This window comes from Cyprinus carpio, chromosome B15 (genome assembly GCF_018340385.1).
Source record: "Cyprinus carpio isolate SPL01 chromosome B15, ASM1834038v1, whole genome shotgun sequence".
In the NCBI taxonomy this organism is placed as follows: domain Eukaryota; kingdom Metazoa; phylum Chordata; class Actinopteri; order Cypriniformes; family Cyprinidae; genus Cyprinus; species Cyprinus carpio.
This window is the reverse complement of record NC_056611.1, coordinates 7,862,876-7,882,846: the sequence shown is the minus strand read 5'-3', so window position 1 is coordinate 7,882,846 and position 19,971 is coordinate 7,862,876. Positions and strand designations below refer to the sequence as shown.

General features: G+C 36.5%; 1 protein-coding gene across 24 annotated transcripts; it reads right to left on the bottom strand.

Moving 5' to 3' along the window:
* Nucleotides 1-2: 2 nt before the first annotated feature.
* sh3bgr (SH3 domain binding glutamate-rich protein) lies at nucleotides 3-18,589 on the bottom strand. Of its 24 annotated transcripts, XM_042739064.1 has the most exons (12): nucleotides 18,398-18,585; nucleotides 16,782-16,967; nucleotides 15,966-16,046; nucleotides 14,753-14,830; nucleotides 13,475-13,606; nucleotides 13,122-13,148; nucleotides 12,965-12,985; nucleotides 11,123-11,146; nucleotides 10,829-10,855; nucleotides 5,067-5,090; nucleotides 2,270-2,321; nucleotides 3-668 (listed from the first exon to the last, which is right to left on the bottom strand). In XM_042739064.1, exons 1-11 carry the CDS (start codon nucleotides 18,440-18,442, stop codon nucleotides 2,313-2,315), a joined length of 654 nt encoding a protein of 217 aa, XP_042594998.1. In that variant the 5' UTR covers nucleotides 18,443-18,585; the 3' UTR covers nucleotides 3-668; nucleotides 2,270-2,312. The 24 variants fall into 24 exon arrangements, with proteins under 24 accessions (XP_042594998.1, XP_042595007.1, XP_042594999.1 ...); XM_042739073.1 differs by lacking the exon at nucleotides 14,753-14,830 and having other exon boundaries at nucleotides 18,398-18,589; XM_042739065.1 differs by lacking the exons at nucleotides 10,829-10,855; nucleotides 11,123-11,146 and adding an exon at nucleotides 12,288-12,314.
* Between the last annotated feature and the right edge of the window lie 1,382 nt (nucleotides 18,590-19,971).

Below are 19,971 nucleotides of genomic sequence, written 5' to 3'. Positions count from 1 at the left end.
TGTATATATTTAAGAGAAATGTGTTAAATATATTAAATATAAATATTTTATTTTGGATGCAATTAATTGCGATTAATCGTTTGACAGCACTAATTATTACTATTATAAGTAAACAAAAAACTTCCCTCATTTCATATGCAATTAGCTAACATATGAGATTATTCTCCAACCATCTGAAAGTTCATAACTATTAATTTCCTATAAGTTCAGTCTACTTTTAGCATTTAGCACTGTGGCAAAGTGTCCAAAAAATGACTGGTAGTGTACTTACTGAACAATATAAGACACACAGAGAGGTATTTGTAAGTATTAGTTTGGCACATTTGAGTGGTTTGGCACAACTATTTGGGATTCTATAGAATAAAGTCACAAAATATTAGTTTTAAAAGTAGTACAATAAGCTATTTTCTATATGTACAGTAAGAAAAACACATCCTTTTAAATTCACTTGAAACTTGCCACTTAAGATGAAGCAACTCAAGCAACTTTGGTGTAAAAAGGCATTTTGCAACCTCAAAAAGGCAGAGTTATCATGGGGGCTTGAAGTTGGGGTCCTGAGTGCATATTCTGCAGTGCAGTGGTGTCACATCTGGTTTGGGCAAAGCTGCGGTGAAGGTATTTGTGGGTGATTTTTGATGGCTCCAGGGCAAGTGGGGTGTCACTTCAAGCTGAAATGAAAAGCACAAAATAACAGAAAAAAAAACATGGAAAATATGTTTATAGTAATATACATAACAATAGAAGCCTTGAAGTCATGTGTTTTAGAGAGTTTAAATCATTTATATTGTGATTCACCACCACGGCCAATTTTGTCCTCAGCACTTTATGAAATAGGTTGCGGCAGGGTGTACAAATCTAATACGTAAAAATCATCTTCAATTGAGAGAAGATTTTCATTTCATTTCCTTAGTGTGTGTCATTTTTAATGTTTTGCTGAGTGGACGTTAGTGTCCGAAAATGACAGCTGCAATTTCTCTCGCAGCTCTCAGATGTATTTATCTGTTCTTATGAAATCACAAAACAAATGTGTCGCCACCTTCGACATTCACTGACGTAAACCTTTGGTTTATTACAAAAAGTTATTTTATAGCAGGTCAGAACCCAGAGCCTTCAATGCAGAAAGATTAATGCAGGACCAGCAAATCATGCTTGACATTCAAATGCTGATCCATGCATTTATTCACTGACCTATAAAACCCTGCGACGGACTGCGGCAGAAATAAGCATCGAATAAAATATTTCACAAGTGCATGTTTTCTCCTTAAATCACAGTGTAATGAGACATTATACAAAATTAACATCTCATTGTACTTTAAAATTACAAGGTTACAAGGTTTTTGAACTTTTCTAATCGTCATGATATTGCATCTTGTTCATTTCATCAATACATCACAAAGACAATTCATCAAATTCACAGTAAAAGTGCATGTTAAATTATTTATACATAATTAATATTTATGACTTCACAACCTGCATGTCTATGCATTTATTTATGGTTCAGCCCGCTTGCCTGCTAGGAATTCATTGTCAGGGCATTACTGTAAATATATAAATATATATTTACAGTAATGTAAATATATACAAATAATATTGTTAATATTCTACAAATGTAACAATAATTAACACATAAAAATAAAAAATATATTTGGAAAAAAATGACCATAAATGTTTAACGGCCATAAAAAAAACCCCTGATCACTCTGTTATGGTTTTATTAAAACAATGACCAGCTGGATGTAAATTATCCATATTATAAACAATGTATTACTATTTAAGCTCTCAGTAAATCAGTTCTGAGCCCACTTGTAATGTTAGTCAATTTATTTTCTATCTTTGAAGTCATAATTTCCTTAGAATTAAACAGTCCATTTTTGCTTTCTTTCTGTTAAATGAACAGCAGTACTTTGAAAAACGTTACTCATATCAGTGGATCTAAGGATATTCACAGTGACTGTGAGGGCCAGATTTCTGAACACTGAATTTCACTAATTAATATGCTTAGTATCAATAAAGATTGAAGCTATTAAAGTTGCAGTAGCTTTTCATAGTAGGCTACTCAATGAACACGCCTATCTTTAAGGATAAATAAAATTGAAGGTACATAAGCGAGCCATTGCTGACAGGGTTTTTCTTTTGAGCAATCGACTGTCCTTGATTCACCAGGCTAACCGATATCTTCGGTCCTGGACGCTTGTGTTCTATCCTCTACCAAACGGTATCCTACAACGCCACCGAGTGGCAGAGAAGACAGAAAAAACACTTGTATTACCTGCGTGTGAAAATCCAGGTCCAAAATCCTCCACTTCAGAGCACTAGTCTTCCTGTGAATGACAGCAATCACACACTTAATTACATATTGTCCCTAGATGTGCCATAAATGCTTCCTGTATAACATGTTTAGCCATAATTCCATAATTCAAGAGTTTTATTCATTGTTTTGGTATACAGTAGTTCAACAAACTCTTTGATGCACATTGAACAAGGCATTTTCTGCATCCTGGGCCTCGTGTGTAAATTCCATAAAAAAAGACAGGAAGAGCATAAAAATAATAAAACTGAAGCCCTAAACCCCAACAGTATTTGGCCATCCAGACATGAGGATAGCACATTATAATAATGACACTGGTAACCAAAAATATTTGAATGATGTTGCCAAGAACCAAGAACACTGTCATATCAGCCAGCAAACAAACCAAAATATACTAAGTGCACTTTTAATAGAAATATATATATATATAGATATATATATATATATATATATATATATATATATATATATTAAAAGTACAACATAGTAACAAATAAATGACAAAACAAGGTTCAAATACTTGTTAGGTTGTACATCTAATAATAAACCAACTCTGATTGAACACACAGGCCCCACCAATTACCATGGCAAACATTTTAAACTCTTCAAGTGTTCAATAAAAATATTTCAAAAGTATCTTATTTTTGTGGTATTTGATTGAGCAAGTTAAAGCTGCTGTATAGTCATCCTGCTGCTTTCTGCCAGTGTTAAGTGAATTAGATCACTACATATTCTCTTTCCATAACGCACCCCCTTAATACTTGTACACGCAAAATGACTGACAGGTAGAGCGCCACATCTAAGGTTTCTGATTGGCTAACGTGTGTCCATTTAAAGGAAGTCAGTTCACTTGTGTGTTTTTTCTTTTCTTTTTCTGTATTCTTCTCTAAGCAATTTAGGAGAAAGAGCTCAGCCAAAGTCGATACTTTAAAGAAATCTGAAAGAATGAGCTAAAAAAAATCTTGAGGACACCTACATCAGTGACTCCTTTCAGATAACAGGGACATTTTGTTTGTAATATTGATAAAGCTAATCATTTTCAGCAGCTTTAAACACTGTAACAATAAGTTTAAATTGCTTGACTTTTTGTTTAATCAAGCAATTTAGTGACACAAATATAAAGGCAAAACTTATTCAGATGCAAGTATCTAGTCCAGTGGTTCTCAACCTCCCTGACTCAAAGACTATATTATAGAAGGTTATTATATATATATACATTATAATAAATTATTTATTTTAAGATTTTAAGCAATTTCTGAATTAAAATTATTTCAACGCATATTTTTTTATCCAGTGTACAGTATATAATCAGGGTATCTTCCATCCAATTATTTTTTCATTTATTATTGAAATCTAAAAAAATGAAAAAACAATTTTTTAGTTTTTCATTTGTTCAAACAAAATGGAAAATCAAGAATTCGGCATCATTTTTTTTTTCGTTTTTACGTTCAGGGATAGAAAATTAATATTTGATCTCTGCATGTGGGCGGGAATGAAACGCCCCTCTCCACTGATTGGTCAACCAAACATTACAACATAATAAATAGTTCTAAAAAATTAAATAATAATAATCGTCCATTTCTACAGATTCTTAACGTGTTTATTTCTACTATGTTATCTCTTTCTCTTCATCAAACAGCCAGATTAACGAATGGATTGACATAAACCATACCGAGGCAGAGCCTAGACAGACCTTTCTTTTTGTGTAGACATAAATTCTGCAACCTACCTGTGAAATATTAGTTTATCTCATAAATATTAATTTCCTTCGCACCTGCACTCACAACTACCTACTAGCATCGGTGTGGCAAAGCTGCACGACGCACTGCAGCGCGGGGAGAATGTAAGCGCAGACCAGTATCAATTTATGTGAACATTATGTAATTTTAGACAATAAGCTGAGTTTATTTAAATAATATTGAGTATTGGCCAGCTAACTAAAGGCATACAAAATTGGTCGAAAAATTTGACACTTCAAAGGTCGAAAAAACAACTTAGAACAGATTACTTTTCCATTACTCCATTATAAACAAAATGCTTAAGGTTTGAATACCTGTGCTCTCAACCACCAGAATATGGAATAACTTTTACTGTAACTTCATACCACACTGCAAAATAGTGTTGTTCTTCCTCAGTATTCTTTTGTGCTGTTTTCCAGTGCAACTGTTTAAAGATTCTTAAATAAAGAGGCAATTACTTGAGAAGCAAAATGACAATAGATAAAGAAGTCATGATTTCTGTGATACGGATAAAAAATAAGTTTAGAGTTTGTGATTAAAACAAGAACAAATATCTGCCAATAGGCTAAGAAAAATCAACTTAATGCAAAGGGAAAACATGTTACCTCATAAACAGATATTTTAAGTTTTAAGTATAAACTCACTTAAATTTCAGTTCAGCCTTTTAAAGACTTCATTTCGCATTTTTATCTCAACTAAATGGATCTTGATTTAAAGAGGTTTAAACATTTGTATTGGGAAAAAAAAGGAAGACGTAAATGTTTTGCAATGCATGGAAGATTTATTGCGGAAGGGCAAATTAAGACTTTAATACCTACAGAAAATTAGATTGAACCATTTTAGCTTATTGTGGAATTTTAAATTATTTTAAGCCATGTTGTGGGCCCATTGTAAGTGTACTGAGGCCCCTGGTTGAAAACCACTGATCTACTCAATCTGAAAGATCTGGAACACAACTGATGACATGCGATCTCCACCGACCACAACATGCTGAAATGAGCTAAGATATGCTAGAGTACCTCTGAAGCTTGTTCCTCTTCCTCCTGCAATGAAGGAATTCAGTATTAAAGCAGAAGATAATGCATCAATGTATTTGAGTGACAGAAACAGCTGCTGAGGTAGAAGGTTATGCTACACCCAGATTGAAGTTCTCTGAGCTAAAGGTACAAAAGAACGGGCAGTGAAAGGGAGTTTGAGTGGATATATGTGATCTGAAAAGTGACAGCCACTGGATAGAACTTCCATGATTTCTGCTCCTGTAACATAAGTGAGGGCTGGAAGGACTGGATGAGTGAAAAGAACGAAAGAATCCAGAGAACTGAGAGAGAGGTAAAGAGCTAAGCAGCATGTCTGAGTGTAAGGGAGAGCAGATGATCATGGAGATGGTCTGCAAAGTACACTGCAACTGAATGGGAGCAATAAAAAGATAATGTGTTATGTTTTTTTTTTTATAAATCACATAGCTGGTTAGTGCACATGCTTTCACAAACAGAATAGTGCTCATGTGGCTGATGTGAGTAAATCTGGTCCACAGTATTTCCTGATCGTGCCATCTTTGTGCAACATGATTGCTTTAGTATTCATATGTGCAGTCAGGATTATTTGTCTTTATACTTAGTAGCATTTATTTTTTAGAAACTTCTTGATAATGTGTATGTGTATAACCAAATTTAGTAAAAAAAAATGTATGCACATTATGTATACCTAGGAATATTTCAATAAAAACAGAAGAGTAAAATGTTTATGACCTTCTGATGTTGTAGTGTAAAATTTTTGATTGCTAACATTATTTTTAATTTGAGGTTAGTGTTTGTTTTAGATTTTGGGCTATATTACAGAAACGGGATATAGGCCTAGGTGTCATTTTATTAGTTATTACATCAAGTAGTGCAAATATTTACTCTGACAAAGATTTGATTATAATTCTTTACTAAATGTGATGTTGTGAAATGTGAAATTCGATACATGACATGGTTTGGTTCAATTTGCTTAAATTATTTCAGATTGATACTAATTCAAAAATATGTTAGAAGAACATTCTGTAAGTGTTTTGTATCTTTTCTCATTAGATTTTAGCACGCTTGTCGTTGTTAGGACACATTGTTTTGTTTACTGTGTGTACTGTGGTAAACATGCTGATGTCGTGTTTGTTCTTGCACGCTTTGCAGTTTTGGTTTAATAAGTAGTAAGGCGTGGCCAGCTGAATTTAATTACGTGGAATCAGGGAAGCATATATTTGCTAAGTACACCGCGGCAGCCCTCGTGTGAAGACTGACGAGTGTAAAGACCATAGACTCTACCTACACAACTCCACGGAGCAATGACACCGACAAGGCACTTGAGTATTGCTTTTCTCCCCTCTCTTTACTTTTTGTACAGCTTGTTCTCATATACTTGTTCTAGTCAATTGTACTCAATATGTGCTTTCAAATCTCTACTATTACTACTAACACTCGTAAATCACGCACTGTACGTTGGAAGCAGCACAATCCTAATAATCTGCATGCTGTCCCTATGTCCACTACTAGTTTACTCTCTATTCCAATTGGTCACTGGAACTGCCAGTCTGCTTTAAACAAAGCACTCCACTTTAACATCTTGCTTAGACGACTTTTGGCCCCTTTCATCCAGACCAGCATGCACCACCTCCTCTGCCCACTGGCTGTCTGATGTTCTCTGGGAGCATCGCTCTAGACTCAGGGCTGCAGAGAGGAAGTGGCGCAAATCAAAAAACTCTACTGACCTTAGTGTATATCAGTCACTCTTGACCTGCTTTTCTGCAAGTGTCTCCACTGCTAGAACAACATACTACCACAACAAAATTAACAACTGTTCTGACTCTCTCACGCTTTTAAAAACCTTTTCTTCTCTTCTTTGAACAACACCCCCCCCCCATCAACTGCTGATGACTGATGCAATATTCTTCATAAATAAAACAAGAACCATCAGCGACCAATTCTGCATACCACAAACTGAGAAAAACTTTATAACCATAAATACTCATTCTCTCTCCTCCTTATCTCCACTCTTGGAGGCAGACATTTCTTAACTTATTCTTTCCAATCATCCTACTACCTGTCTGCTTGATCCTATCCCCACTCACCTACTTCAGGTCATTTCTTTTTCAGTTATACCCATGCTCACTCACGTTATTAACAGCTCTCTTCACTCTGGTACATTTCCCACAGCATTTAAGCATGCTCGGGTAACACCACTGCTTAAGAAACCCTCTTTAAATCCATCACTTTTAGAAAACTACAGACCTGTATCCCTTCTTCAGTTCATTGCAAAGACACTTGAGTGAGTTGTGTTCAAGCAACTCTGTATGTTTCTTGCACAGAACTACCTCATGGACAGCAACCAATCTGGCTTCAAAAGCGGCCACTCAACTGACACTGCACTGCTCTCAGTTACTGAAGCCCTGAGACTGGCAAGAGCATCTCACTGGATCTTTCTGCTGCTTTTGACACAGTTAACCACCAGATCCTCCTGTTCAACCTCATGAAGATGGACATCTCAGGAACTGCACTCCAGTGGTTCAAGTCTCTACACTCTGGTAGGTCCTTCAGGGTTTCTAGGAGGGGTGAGGTTTCTAAGTCACAACCTCTTGCTACTGTTGTTCCTCAAGGCTCAGTGCTTGGACCACTTCTTTTCTCCATCTACATGTCATCTTTAGGATCCGTCATTCAGAAGCATGGCTTTTCCTTTCATTGCTGTGCTGATGACACTCAACTCTACTTCTCATTCCAACCAGATGATCCGACAGTAACTGTTCGCATTGCAGCCTGTCTCATTTCATGCTGGATGAATGGCTGTATTGTTTAACTCAGCCTTGCTAAGACAGGACTGCTCGTGGTCTCAGCCAACCCAGCACTTCATCACAACCTCTCTATACAGCTAGGTTCGTCAACCATAACTACTTCCAGGACAGCCAGGAACCTTGGAGTTGTGATGGATGATCAGTTAAGCTTCACAGACCATATTGCTACAACGGCCCGGTCCTGTGGGTTTGCCTTATACAGCATTAGGAAGATTAGACCCTTCCTAACAGAGCAGACCGCACAACTCCTTGTCCAAGCTCTTGTTCTCTCTGGACTATTGTAATGCTCTCTTGGCAGGCCTTCCTGCATGTACTATCAAGCCTCTGCAACTGATCCAGAGTGGTCTTCAATGAGCTGAAGAAAGCTCACATCACACCTCTCTTTATCAGTTTGCACTGGCTTCCAATAAGCATTTGCATCAAATTCTAGGTACTGATGCTTGCCTACAAGACAACCACTGGAGCTGCACAAATATACTTAAACTCGCTAGTTCAGACCTATGTTTCCTTCAGAAGCTTGCGTTCTGCAAGTGAACAACTCCTCGTGGTGCCATCCCAAAGAGGCGCAAAATCACTCTCACGGACCTTTTCCTGGACTGTTCCCAGCTAGTGGAACAACCTCAATCTGAGCAACTGAGTCTTTAGCCATTTTCAAAAAACATCTAAAGACACATCTTTTTCACCATCACCTGACCAATTAATACTAGCACTTACCTATTCTATTCTAGTCTATTCTATTCTAGTCTAGTCTACTGACCTTAGTGCATATCAGTCACTCCTCTCCTCCTTCTCTGCAAGTGTTTTCGCTGCTAAAACAGCATACTACCACAACAAAATTAACAACTGTTCTGACTCTCTCACGCTTTTCAACTCCTCAAGAACTGCACTCCAGTGGTTCAAGTCTTACCTCTCTGGTAGATCCTTCTATTCTATTCTATTCTATTCTATTCTATTCTATTCTATTCTATTCTATTCTATTCTATTCAGACTAATTTATTTATATATTACAATAAAAGGACCTTGCTATGTGCACTGTTCTAGACTAACTTAGACTTGTCACACCACTTGTATATTTTTGCTCTCTTGTTGGTCTGATTGCTTCTACTTTGTAAGTCGCTTTGGATAAAAGTGTCCGCTAAATGACTAAAATGACTAAAAATTACTAAAGAACTACTTAAACTGTTCAGATGACAAGACTGCACTCCTCCGACTCCTCCTCAGTCCTCTGTCGCTCCGGCTCTTCTGCGGCCATCTGGATCGCCACCTCCGCCTCGGTCGCTGGCGCCATCTGCTCCGACTTGGTCCTCCGGATCCTCCCCGTCACCCAGGCTCATCGGCTCTCCTCTCCGTCTCCGCCTTGGGCACCTCTGCCACACTGCCGTTGGTCGCCCCCCTGGAGTCAGTGGTCATTCCTCCTCCATGGCTCTTTCCTCCATCGGATCCACCGTGGGCTGCCGTTATGCCTGAGGCTTGGGTCCAGCTTGGCTCCTCCTGCTCCAAGCCCTTCCTGTCTCCTCCCTGCCTCCTTCCTCCTGCAGTACCCCCCTGGAGTCTGTCTACCGGCCCCCTCCCAAGTGTCCGTCCTCCTCCGGAACCTTGTCCCTAGTTCCCACCCGCCCCTCCCCATGTTGTTTCTACTATGTCCTTGTTACCGCATAAATGTACATTAAAGTACTGAGGAATATTAATTATCAGCATGTACTATAGGGTTAGGGTTAGAATTAGGGTTTCTTTAGGGTTAGTTGCATGTAATTATGCATATTTGAATTTAAACCCCTACATCCTACAAACCCGATTCCAAAAAAGTTGGGACACTGTAAAAATTTTGGAGTAAAAAAGGAATGGAATAATTTACAAATCTCATAAATTTATATTTTATTCACAATAGAATATAGATAACATATCAAATGTTGAAAGTGAGACATTTTGAAATGTCATGCCAAATATTGGCTCATTTTGGATTTAATGAGAGCTACACATACCAAAAAAAGTTGGGACAGGTAGCAATAAGAGGCCGGAAAAGTTAAATGTACATATAAGGAACAGCTGGAGGACCAATTTGGTAGTTAATTGTTCATTTGGCAACATGATTGGGTATAAAAAAGAGCCTCTCAGTGGCAGTGTCTCTCAGAAGTCAAGATGGGCAGAGGATCACCAATTCCCCCAATGCTGTGGCATAAAATAGTGAAGCAATATCCGAAAGGAGTTTCTCAGAGGAAAAATTGCAAAGAGTTTGAAGTTATCATCATCTACAGTGCAAAATATCATCCAAAGATTCAGAGAATCTGGAACAATCTCTGTGTGTAAGGGTCAAGGCCAGAAAACCATACTGGATGCCCTTGATCTTCGGGCCCCTAGACGGCACTGCATCACATACAGGAATGCTACTGTAATGGAAATCACAGCATGGGCTCAGGAATACTTCCAGAAAACATTGTCGGTGAACACAATCCACCGTGCCATTCGCAGTTGCCGGCTAAAACTCTATAGGTCAAAAAAGAAGCCATGGCCTTATCCCAACTTTTTGAGATGTGTTGACGCCATGAAATTTAAAATCAACTTATTTTCCCCTTAAAATGATACATTTTCTCAGTTTAAACATTTGATATGTCATCCATGTTGTATTCAGAATAAAATATTGAAATTTGAAACTTCCACATCAGTGCATTCTGTTTTTATTCACAATTTGTACAGTGTCCCAACTTTTTTGGAATCGGATTTGTACTAAATAAGCTAAATTTATGTCATGTTGTATAAATGATACACTGATGGGCTTGAGTGTATCACTTATGTCTCTGGTATGTTACATTTGGTCCAAAACACTTCAGGACCGACAATACAGGTGCTAGCAGTGAATGGATATCTTGTGCAGTTAGAAGAAAAACAAACACAAAGGCGAAAGAAAAAGAAGCAATACAGAGACAAAATCTTAAAGAAAAGGAAAAACATATATCAATCTACCTCAAGCTCTCTGAGTTCTTCTTCCTCCTAGAGGGGAGAACAGACTGAATGAGATGAAAGGAATGTGAGAGCTAAAGCTGAAGAGAGCAACACAAGAGACACATGCAACTGAAGAAACAGATGGAGAGAGAAGAAAAAGGCTGGCGGGAGGCAGCTAGAGGAGAGAAGTCAAACAGGAGGTTAGAAGGAAGAATGAAGGAATGAGGAAAATCAGTGGCCAAGTGAGGGGAAAAAATGCAAATCACAAGTACAACAACAGAGACAGAGAGACACTGCTCATCAAATCCAAGTTACCTCAGACACCAAACCATCTTTTGCCTAGGAAAAATCAGGTGGGGAGAGAGAAGAAGGGATAGAAAGAAGCTTTTAACTTGTTGAATTTGGACAAAACAAATAGAATGGATTAACTGAATTCAGTACTTTCCAGCTTTGTGTTCAAAACACATCAGACTGTCACAGCAGGTGTGCTATCTGGTATCATTCAATACTTATACTGATTTGAAAAAGCCTTCGATTAAAAATCATATATATACAGTACACTCACGTTAAGCAGGATGTACTTATAGCAAATCTGCTTGATTTGTTACCATCCAAAAATATTAATTACATTATTGCCCAGCTATTAAAGTTGAATGCATAATACATCCTACAGCATACATACATGTTCTATATTATGCTTATTAAAGCTATGCATTCAATAAAAATATCAATATAGTGCAGGATTTTTTTCCTATGGTTAGATTTTGATAAGTGGGCATTAAATATCAGAATGGTGTCTGATATTTAATATCAACATAAACCATTAGAGTATATTTCTTCTGTTAGATTACGTAATTATTGATGATGATTAGATGACAACATGATTTAAGTCATCAATAAGCTTTGTTAATGGTGACCGGTTCTGTGACTGGCACATTTAAAAGGTGCGTGTGGTATGTGATTTACTCCACAGGACCTATTTAGTCTATTTAGTTTATGTTCCTTTATTAGACTAAGCATTTTACAGAATTCAGTGCATCTTGAACTTGTATTTTTTTTGCAGAACAGGCGTCACCCTAATGATTCATTTTTTTCCTGCTTGCTATTTTAATAACTGCAAGTAGTTAACGAGCAATATTTTTTTTTCTAAAGAACTGTTTTGATGGAGAACTTTTCAAGTAAAAGGCTTTTAAAAACAGAAAATGCATCCATCACACCTGTAAGGAAAAGGGGGAAGGAAAATGAAACACAGGCAAAACCCAATGCAGACAAGTCGCCTTCCAAAAGAAAATGCTTTTGAGTAAATGACTGATTGTGAGAAACAGATGGGAGCCTTTAAAAAAAAAACATGGATGCAAAATAAATAATAATAATAATAATGGAAATGTTGTCAGGAAGATGAGAAGGAATGGATGGGAGAGAATAGTAGAGTTAAACACACTCCAGATCTACAATCTGTTCATTCTAGAATAAGAATCACCTCTGAGACCAGATGATTGTCCTCAACCTGAAACAACGAATAGTGAACATTAGCTTTTTCTTTAATGATCTTTCTGACAAGTGGTTAATTGTATTTTTAAGTCTCATCTTGACAATTTTTGATGAGAAATAATTTAAATAATAATAATCAATTAAAAAAAAAAGGATCTACTCTATACAAACTCTCACAACAAGGAATAACTATTAAATGTTAGGCAGAACAAAATAATAAATATGCACTAAAAGTATGTATGTGCTTGTTTATTTGATTAGTTTCCATGACTTTTCTATGCCTGTTAACCATAATAGTTCTCTGATATTTCCAGGCTTTCCATGACCATGAGAATCCTGAACAACTCCAAACACATCTAATACACTGACAAAATTCAAATAAAGCAATTCGTGTTTTGGGATGAATGACTTCCATTGTTTGGCAGAGCAAAGAGACAACTGTCCTTCCACCTTGTGATACACACATTTTTTTGGGCAAGAGCAACACTTTTTTTATTTCGATTGCCAAAGAAAGCATGCTGGAGTTCAATGAACCAGAAGCAGTCGTTTATCTGCTATGAATGGTGTCACAGACTAACATAAATCTTCTTGAAGTATATAAAGACTAAAGCCAATGTTGTTAAAATTGCTTCTTAAGTGACAAAAAAATATAGATTTCAGTCTTACCCTGTCCTCTTCTCCTTCCTCCTGTGAGTCACAGAAGAAAAGAAATGGTTCAGTCAGACTAGTAATATACATAATTATAAATCTATCTATCTGTCTACGGTTATGTTTTTATACAATGATCAAGACATGCAGAATTGTTTAAGCAGTTTTTTCTTACCTGCTCTTCCTCCTCAGCTACATTTCTCTATCAAAAAGAAAGTTAAATATTAAAATGAGCAAATTACATCAGGCAGAAAAACACATTTACTGAATGAACACTGTAAAATGCACAACAATCTTGCAAGTCACACTGTCAACACTAGCAAGAATCAAACTACAAGAGAGGAGATGGAAAAGCAGAGAGTTAGATGTTAATTTCTGTTGCATGGGAGAGAACCTGCATAAAAAACCTGGAGGTTAATAGATGAAGCAAAGGATGAGCGTATATGGAAGACAAATGAGCTGCTATGTGAAAACAGGTGATGTCTGAAGAGGAATGAGGGTTAAACAGGACTTTTAATGGTCAGTTACACTCTCTTCATCTTCTTCTGCCGGTTCCTCTTCTTCAACGTTCTCTTCTTGAGCATCAGTCTCTGCCTTCTTGCCTGGATCGTCTTCTGTGTGTGCATCTCCATTCTGCTCAGCCTCTACGAGTTCTTTTTTCTAGAAGAACAAACAGCGCATCCCAGGAAAAGAGAAATTAAAACTGTTTTGACAGTACAGGATCTGCTAAGGCACTGGCATAAAGCACCGTGGGTTCGTTTTAGAACTGGACCCTCAGGATGAAAACAGGCATGAGTTAATGAACTGGAGGAACATTCACCGGTGAAAAGTGAGAAATAGTAGACAGGAAAGAGGGTATGTTGTATTAGACAATGGGAATGTTGCCAAACTACATGTAAAATGGACATTATCGATCAGTTTGCAATGTTAAAAAATCCATTCTTCTTTCAAGACACTGGAAGAAAAATGTTTTCCTCAAACAAACATTAAAGCAATAGAGTTGTAATTACATAGTTGTATATGCAAAATATAGATGTAAGTACAAGTAATCACATGATTGCAAATATAAAGTAACTCAAAATTGCAATCCTTTTAACTTACTGTAAGTGTTTGAAAGAGTGAGAAAGCATGCCTGATTAAATGTGATTAATAACACAGCACAAATGCAGTGGATTAACAGGAACAGCATGCTACATGTAAAAAGGTTTATATGAGGCTATGTTTGGAATGGAATACTAAGATATTTCACCCAAATATAAAAATCATTATTTACTCATCCTCATGTTGTTCCGAACCCGAATGAGTTACTTTCTTCTGTTGAACACAAAAGAAAACATTCTGAAGAATGTTGGTAACCAAACAGTTGGACTTCCATTCTATGGTTACCATCATTCTTCAAAATATCTTCTTTTGTGAACAACATGAGGGTGAGTAAATGATGACAAAATTTGGGTGAACTATCAATTTAATATTAGTTAATTACATAACATGCACTTATGGCCAACAATACTATAATATTTATTAATCTTAGTTTGTGTTAATTTCTACATTTAATCAAAATATCTGTTAACATTGGTTAATGCAATGTGAACTATAATGGACAACTGTATTTTTATTAACTTAAGGTTAAATGCTCTGTATACTAACCCAAACATAGCCTAGGTGTTAAGTTAGGTTATAACAGACAGGTGAACAAAAACCCAGCGATTGGAAAAGTAGATGAGGAGCATACAGTTGACTTGTCTGGAAATGCACTGAAAGTGAATATCAGTTAAATATGATTTTTAAAAAATGATCGGATATTACTGTTGTGTCATCATCAAGATGTTCCTCTGTGCCAGATCCATTATGAAGCTTTTGTACATTTTCAGCTTGTTGTGCCTCCTGCACCAAGAGAGATTTTTATTAAAACACTGGCGAATCAATTTCATCGCTGTCAGCAAGGGTAAGTTTCACCAAAAAATGCTAAAATGAAGAGAGGAAGAAAACAGATGGATAGAATTCTACAGCCGATACTGATACCACACTCTCACAAGAAAATCACTTCACTGATGTTTATCCATCCACCACCGAAGACCCCTCTGGTAATGTTTTTTTTTTTTTTTACCTTCTTTTAGAGGATTCCAAGAAGTTTGAGATATTGCATTTACAGTTATTTGATTAAATTTTTCAATGAGAATTTATGTGAATTAATCTACATACATTAAAGGGATACTCCACACCAAAATGAAAATTTTGTCATTAATCACTTACCCCCATGTCGTTCCAAACCCGTAAAAGCTTTGTTTGACTTCGGAACACAATTTAAGATATTTTGGAGATTCTGAGCAGTACGCAGGCAGCGCACACTCTTCTGTATCAGCCGCGACACAGGATGCACTGTTTTCTTTCAGATCAAAGTGGAAATATATGTAGAAAATGTATCCTTGTGGCGCGGCTGACACAGAAGAGTGTTCGCTGCCTGCGTACAGCTCAGGTTCGCCAAAATGGCGCTACGCTGATTTGGAGAGACACAGAGGAGACAAACTGTTGAATAAAGTCATTATTTTTGTTTTCTTCTCATACAAAAAGTATTCTCATTGCTTCATAACGTTACGATTGAATCACTGATGGCAGATGGAGTATTCTGACGATGCTTTTCATACTTTTCTGGACCTTGACAGTGTATTTTATTTGGCAGTCTATGGCAGTCACAAGCCTCCCGGTTTTCATCCAAAATATCTTAAACTGTGTTCTGAAGTCGAACGAAGCTTTTACGGGTTTGGAACGACATGGGGGTAAGTGATTAATGACAAAATTTTCATTTTGGGGTGGAGTATCCCTTTAAAGTGGACAAAGAATTTAAAAGAGTTTTGAGAAGAAGAAGAAGAAAAACATCTTTCAGTTTTTTTACTCTACTTCTGTTTTCTCTGTTATTTCAATCTTTGATAATGTCATTCAAACTTCTACAGGATAGCTGAGGCCAAATATTTTTTAACGTTCATGTCAACCAAGAAAAGGAAACACGCAGAAATACAACCTTAGATCCCGGTGGAGGTGTCAGACCCAAAAATTCATAAACTGAGTTGTCCTCTTTGGCTTCAAAGAATGTGTCATAGTCCTGCAATTTAGGAAAATATTATTAGCATTTTATAGCAATTAAGGTAGCAACACAGCATGTCATTTCAGTAAAATTCAAAAGAAGCTATCAAACAGAATCTCCATGCAGTTTTTTTTTCTTTTCTATAAAACATGGCTGTAGACTTATTTGCACTATATTTAAAATCTTATGAAGCCATACAATAATTTACAGTGAAACAGGTCTAATTGTTTTGCCATTATTCACTAAATTCAATATACTGTGGTTTCCACTGCAAACAATTAAGTCCCCTGTGTGTATCCAGAACACAAAATTAAGTTTTCAGAGGATATGAAATACAGCACACAACTTTTGCTCATTTTGTGTTCAACAGAAAGAAGAAGAAAAAAAAGTATACAGGTTTTGAGCAAAATTAAGGGGAAGGGGTGTAAATGATGACGGTATTTTTATTATAGAATGAATCATCCCTTACAGACCTGAATGATGAAGCTAAACAAAATTGTAATAACCTAATTACAAATGTTTTAATAAAGCTGCTCCAACATGAATTTGTAGGTCATCTTGGGAGATTAATTAATGTAAAAGATTCTTTTGGTTTGAAAATGATCATTCTTTTCCCGTTTTTAGAACTACAGCACTTTAGTGCTATATTTCTGCTCTGTCTTAACAAGAAACCTTCAGTGACTCACATTGTGATTTTGATTTAACATTAAGAAGAGCAGTTTTCTGGTAACCTCTGTTCTAGCGGGTCCTTACCCCACAATACATCTCCTCATTGAAAATCTGTGGAGGAAGAGGAATTCCATTGGTGGGCTTCTTTTCTCCAGGGACATTTTCCCTCATCCACATCCGGTTGTCCTCGTTTGAAGCAATGTCAAGCTGTGCGTAATCGATTTTAAGGGCCTCAAGAAACCCGACAACATCTTGCTGTTTCTTTTTGATCTGTGGTGTTGGTAATAACAGAGTACTGACATGAATCCCAAGACAAAACAACATTTTCTAAATTTCTCCACATTCTAAATTTCTCCAAATTCAGAACGCATTCCAGATAATAAATATATGTGAACTGTAGTAGATATCTGCATTGAACATGTCAAGTTATCACATAGAAAAATCCTTACAAGGGTTATAACATGTACCTATGGGACCCATAATCGTTGTACAAAAAGAGAGAGGCTGACATTTTCCATGTGTAAGACACACACACACACACACACACACACAATTTCAGATCAAATAAATCATCACCTTGGAACTATAAGGTTCTAGCTGTCAATTTTGTCAAAATTGAGTTATTCACATTATATGACAGCTTATTTACATTATGTGATGTATGCATTTTTAGATTTTAAGTGTACATTTTGGGACTTATTAGAAAACAAAAAGTTATCTACAAAGTATAGAATGCAAAAACTCTGAAGCTCAATATTTCAAAACCACTCAGAATGCAGAAATTTTTCAACCTAGGTGTAACACATTATGCTTTAACAAATGTATGTAGCTCAGTGTTTTGTTTTGCTTGTTCGCACTATTTACATAAATTTGCTTTTGCACTATTTATTGCTTTGAAATGTACAACTTATCCCTAAACTCTGATATAAGAAGTGCATTAATTAGTGCAAAATAGAAATTAAACGTTTTGACATTTACAATGTTGTACATAAAGCCACCTCATGAGAACAAAATGTCATTCTGGTCTATATATGTGCAAAAATATCAATACCTAGTCAATATTTGTGCAAAAACTGTTACAATTTGGTCTAATATTGCAAATAATGACCACAATAAATTGAAATCCAAAAATTTGTTACAATTTTGTATTGCGGTCTGTTGTAACACTCACTTGAATGCTAGTTTACATGGTTCAGGGACAGACTGTACATTTCTAAACTAGGCCTACTGCAATGTTTTTAAACTAGCTCGCTAACTTGTTAAAACATGATTGTATCAAAGTATCTTCGATTTTTGCTCATGATAAAATTACAAGATTAGATCATTAGCACTTATCTCTTAAAAAAAAAAAAAAAAAAAAAAAAAAAAAACATTTACCAATACCAGCAAATAAACATTGGTTCTGATGAGCAGCTGAAATCAATTCTGTTTAAGTTCATGTTTAAAGGAATAGCTGCTGCAGTCCGGAATGTGATCTCAGAGATATTTAAGGAAACTGGCGGAGCTGCAACTGTTATTAGGTCACTCAGGATTATTTAAACTGACTTTAGTTAAACCAGCTTTTATTAAAAAGAGATTAAAATACATCCACCGCTGATTACTGCTTATATTCTTTGAACTATCGATAGATTCAAAAGCGCTTTGGAGAAGTGACCTGTTGAATGACTGAACAATAACACACTTGCTGTCCAGATTCTTACCGCCGTAGATCCAGAGGAGGATGCCAGGAAGACTTTAATGACCATTTTGTGGAAATGCAAAATAAATGATCAGGGGGAAAGTGTTTAAAGACACCGCAATCCAATGGAAAGCACACAGCGCTGCAGCCTCGACTCGAGCCTCTCGGAGTCTATTTCTGTCCGCGGCGCATCATCGCGCGGCGGGATTGGTGCGCGTGTCCCTCTGCTGTCTGAGTGATTGGCAATTTCAGCTGTCTGTCCACATCAGGAGCTGCTAAAGTTAGTGTACCGACTTGCATATATGGACAGAGATGCTGTTTTTTAAGAAACGTGTCATTTGTAAACGTGTAAACAAAAACAAACTATTTTTTTAATGAGTTGGTACTATTTAAACACCTTGCTAATCATCACTGCTAGTGTTGCTTTTATTATTATATATTTTATGATCTTCATCTTATGATAAAATGAAAAATTCCCACAGATTTAAAAGGGAAAGTTCCCACACTCTCAGGGTTGTTGTCAAGGGAAACAGCAGAGAATGTTGTCCTGGGCTCTGAGTCGAGGGGGAGCCACTGAGGTCTTCTAAAGTTAGTTACTGACTGGGCCTAGGAAGAGATAGCCTACGCATCAAAATTTGCTCCTGGGCTCTGTAACAGGACATTGTAGAGGCTTTGGGGTGGGTGTTTTTGACTCTGTGCAACAAGAAACAAAAAATAATAATAATAAATAAATAATAAAAACCAGCACTAAGTGCAACAGCCTGCCTTGTTGGCAGAGGTTATTTACACCAACTCCACCAACGTGTGATTTGGCTCATAGACATAATAAATACTTACTATGTTATTTATTATGTTATGTTAGGTATTTATTATGTCTATGGTTTGGCTAGTCAACACTAGAAGGCGCATGTTGAAGAACAGCAAAGTGGTCAATTGCATTGCACAGACCCGAGTTCGAATCCGCCTTTTGCCGAACTCATTCTTGTCCCGAAGTTATTTTCACATATCATCACATCGGAAAGGCAGTTATTTTCAATAAAAATTAAGGAAAAAATCGAAGTTGAAAATGAAATATCGGTAGGTTACGGTTAAGTGAATTTAATTCAATTAAAATTCTAAAAATTAATTTACAATTTTAATTTAATTTCAATTGAAATACAGTGTAAAGAATATCTAAATTTCTGTGATGATTACACATACATTGTGGCAATAATATTTTTCAAAATGTTATTTACGACATTGAGTGGGAAAGTTCGAAAATGTCTGAACTGTTGCTATACCAAGAATCCAGCAAAGATCACCGTCAGAACACATCGGGCAATCCTGCAAGAGGTGAGAACGAACCCAAGGAAAATAGCCTGTGAACAATTGAGAAAAGTTGAACCTTTTAGCAAAAAGACAAGAAAGGGGCACTGTAAAACCTCTTCCCAACTATGAATAATGGTGGAAGGACCATCATTGTTTTGCTGCCTCAGGGCATGGACACTTTGCAATCATCAAAGGAACAATTCATTCAAAAGTACATTGAGACATTTTGCAGGAGAATTTCAGGACAGCAGTTCATGACTTCAAGTTGGGCAACGCAACAAGACAGTG

Excerpts from the sequence above, each read along its gene's own strand:
- sh3bgr (XM_042739064.1), bottom strand. The coding sequence starts at position 18,442 with ATGGTCATTAAAGTCTTCCTGGCATCCTCCTCTGGATCTACGGCG. Across the intron at positions 16,047-16,781 it reads ATGAGGAGATGTATTGTGGG|GACTATGACACATTCTTTGA; the intron begins GTAAGGACCCGC and ends CCTAAATTGCAG. Across the intron at positions 13,607-14,752 it reads ATCTTGATGATGACACAACA|AAAAAAGAACTCGTAGAGGC; the intron begins GTAATATCCGAT and ends TTGTTCTTCTAG.